The 1,290-nt window shown below is 76.1% G+C and overlaps 1 protein-coding gene across 4 annotated transcripts in view; it reads left to right on the top strand.

The window, feature by feature from the left end:
• The first annotated feature begins 537 nt into the window (after positions 1-537).
• RRBP1 (ribosome binding protein 1) overlaps positions 538-1,290 on the top strand; it is a 64,592-nt gene continuing 63,839 nt past the window's right edge. For 3 of the 4 annotated variants that reach the window (XM_049651169.1, XM_049651168.1, XM_049651167.1), the window contains exon 1: positions 540-819. In XM_049651169.1, coding sequence (XP_049507126.1) covers positions 541-819 — 279 coding nt within the window. In that variant the 5' untranslated portion in view covers position 540. Of the gene's footprint in view, positions 820-1,290 lie in introns of all 4 variants that reach the window. The other variant, XM_049651170.1, reaches the window with a different exon arrangement.

Below are 1,290 nucleotides of genomic sequence, written 5' to 3'. Positions count from 1 at the left end.
CCCCCAGCCGAACTTGTCCTCACACCCTGGGCCCGGTGGAGCCGCTGCTGGGGGGCGGGGGGGAGTGGGATTCAGTGGGTTTAAATAAGGCATTCCTCTCTGCTGTTGGCGGGTTGCGCAACCGCGTTCAGGGTGACACCCACCGCCACCTCAGCCTGTCGAGATCCAGGGGCTCAGGCCCGGCATCCCCTGTATTCGCACCTTCTGCAGGCTGCCTGGGCAGCGCCCGCCCCAAGGCAGAGACTGCGAGCGGCGCCGCGGGCCTGGGGTGGGCGGGACCTACCGGCGCCCCCTCCCGCTTTGGCGGGGCGTTTCGGCCCCGCCCCGCCCCCGCGCAGGGCCGAGCGCCGCACCGCACGACCCCGCCCCTCCCTGGCCCCGCCCCCCGCGGCTCCCCGCAGCTCCTCCCCTCTCCCATTGGCCGAGGCGGAGACCCTCCTCTTCGCCCAATGGCCGCCGCCGCGGCTCGGCCGCCCGCGCTCTGACTGGCCAGTGACCCGCGGAGTGGCGGGGCGCGGGCCAATGGGGAAAGGCGGCTCGATGAATGGCTGGCCCGGGTGGGGAAGGCAGGAGGCGGCGATCCCGGCGGAGGGGGCCGTTCGCCAGCTCCGAGGCAGAAAGTGCCACGACTCCACACGCGCGCACGCAGCTAGCGAGCGGCCGGAGCGGACGGCGGACGGGGCGGACGGCGTCGGGGTCGCGGTGCCTGCAGCTGCTTGGGGGCGGCTTCTCGGCGGAGGCTCAGCGGGCTTCTCTCCCGGTTCCGCGGCGGCGGCGGCTCCTGCCCTTTCGCTCTCCCTCCCGCGTCTCCGGCTGCAGGTAAGAAACTTGGCAGGGCCCTGCAGCGGCGGTGGCGGCGCGCGGGCCGGGCCGTCGGGGCGCCGGGGCCGGCCGCGCCGCGAGTGACACGTCTCCTTGGCGGCCCCTCCCCCGGCGGCGCCGCCCGCCGCCGGCCGTCGCCGCGGCCACCGACCTTCGGGGTCGGGTCGGGCCCTGGGGGGGCGTGTTCCGGGCGAACCCGGTGCAGGGGCGGCGGCGGAGCGCGCCCCGCGGCGTGGACCCCACGCTCCTAAGCGGTCGGAGGGGACCTGCGGCGGCCTGGCGGCACGACGTGGCGACCCCTCCCTCCTTGCGGGCCGTCGGGCCGGCCCGCACGCTCCGAAGTTGGGCGAAGAAAGTTGGCGGTGGGGCGGGGCTGCGCACAGCTGGCGGAGGAAGGGGTTAAGTTTCGGGAAGCGGCCGGATGACGTTGCCGGGCTGGAGTCCGGGCTGGAGGGGTGGGGGGGGGGG

The sequence above is a fragment of the Panthera uncia genome, assembly GCF_023721935.1.
Source record: "Panthera uncia isolate 11264 chromosome A3 unlocalized genomic scaffold, Puncia_PCG_1.0 HiC_scaffold_11, whole genome shotgun sequence".
Lineage (NCBI taxonomy): Eukaryota > Metazoa > Chordata > Mammalia > Carnivora > Felidae > Panthera > Panthera uncia.
This window is presented reverse-complemented; position numbering and strand designations above follow the sequence as displayed.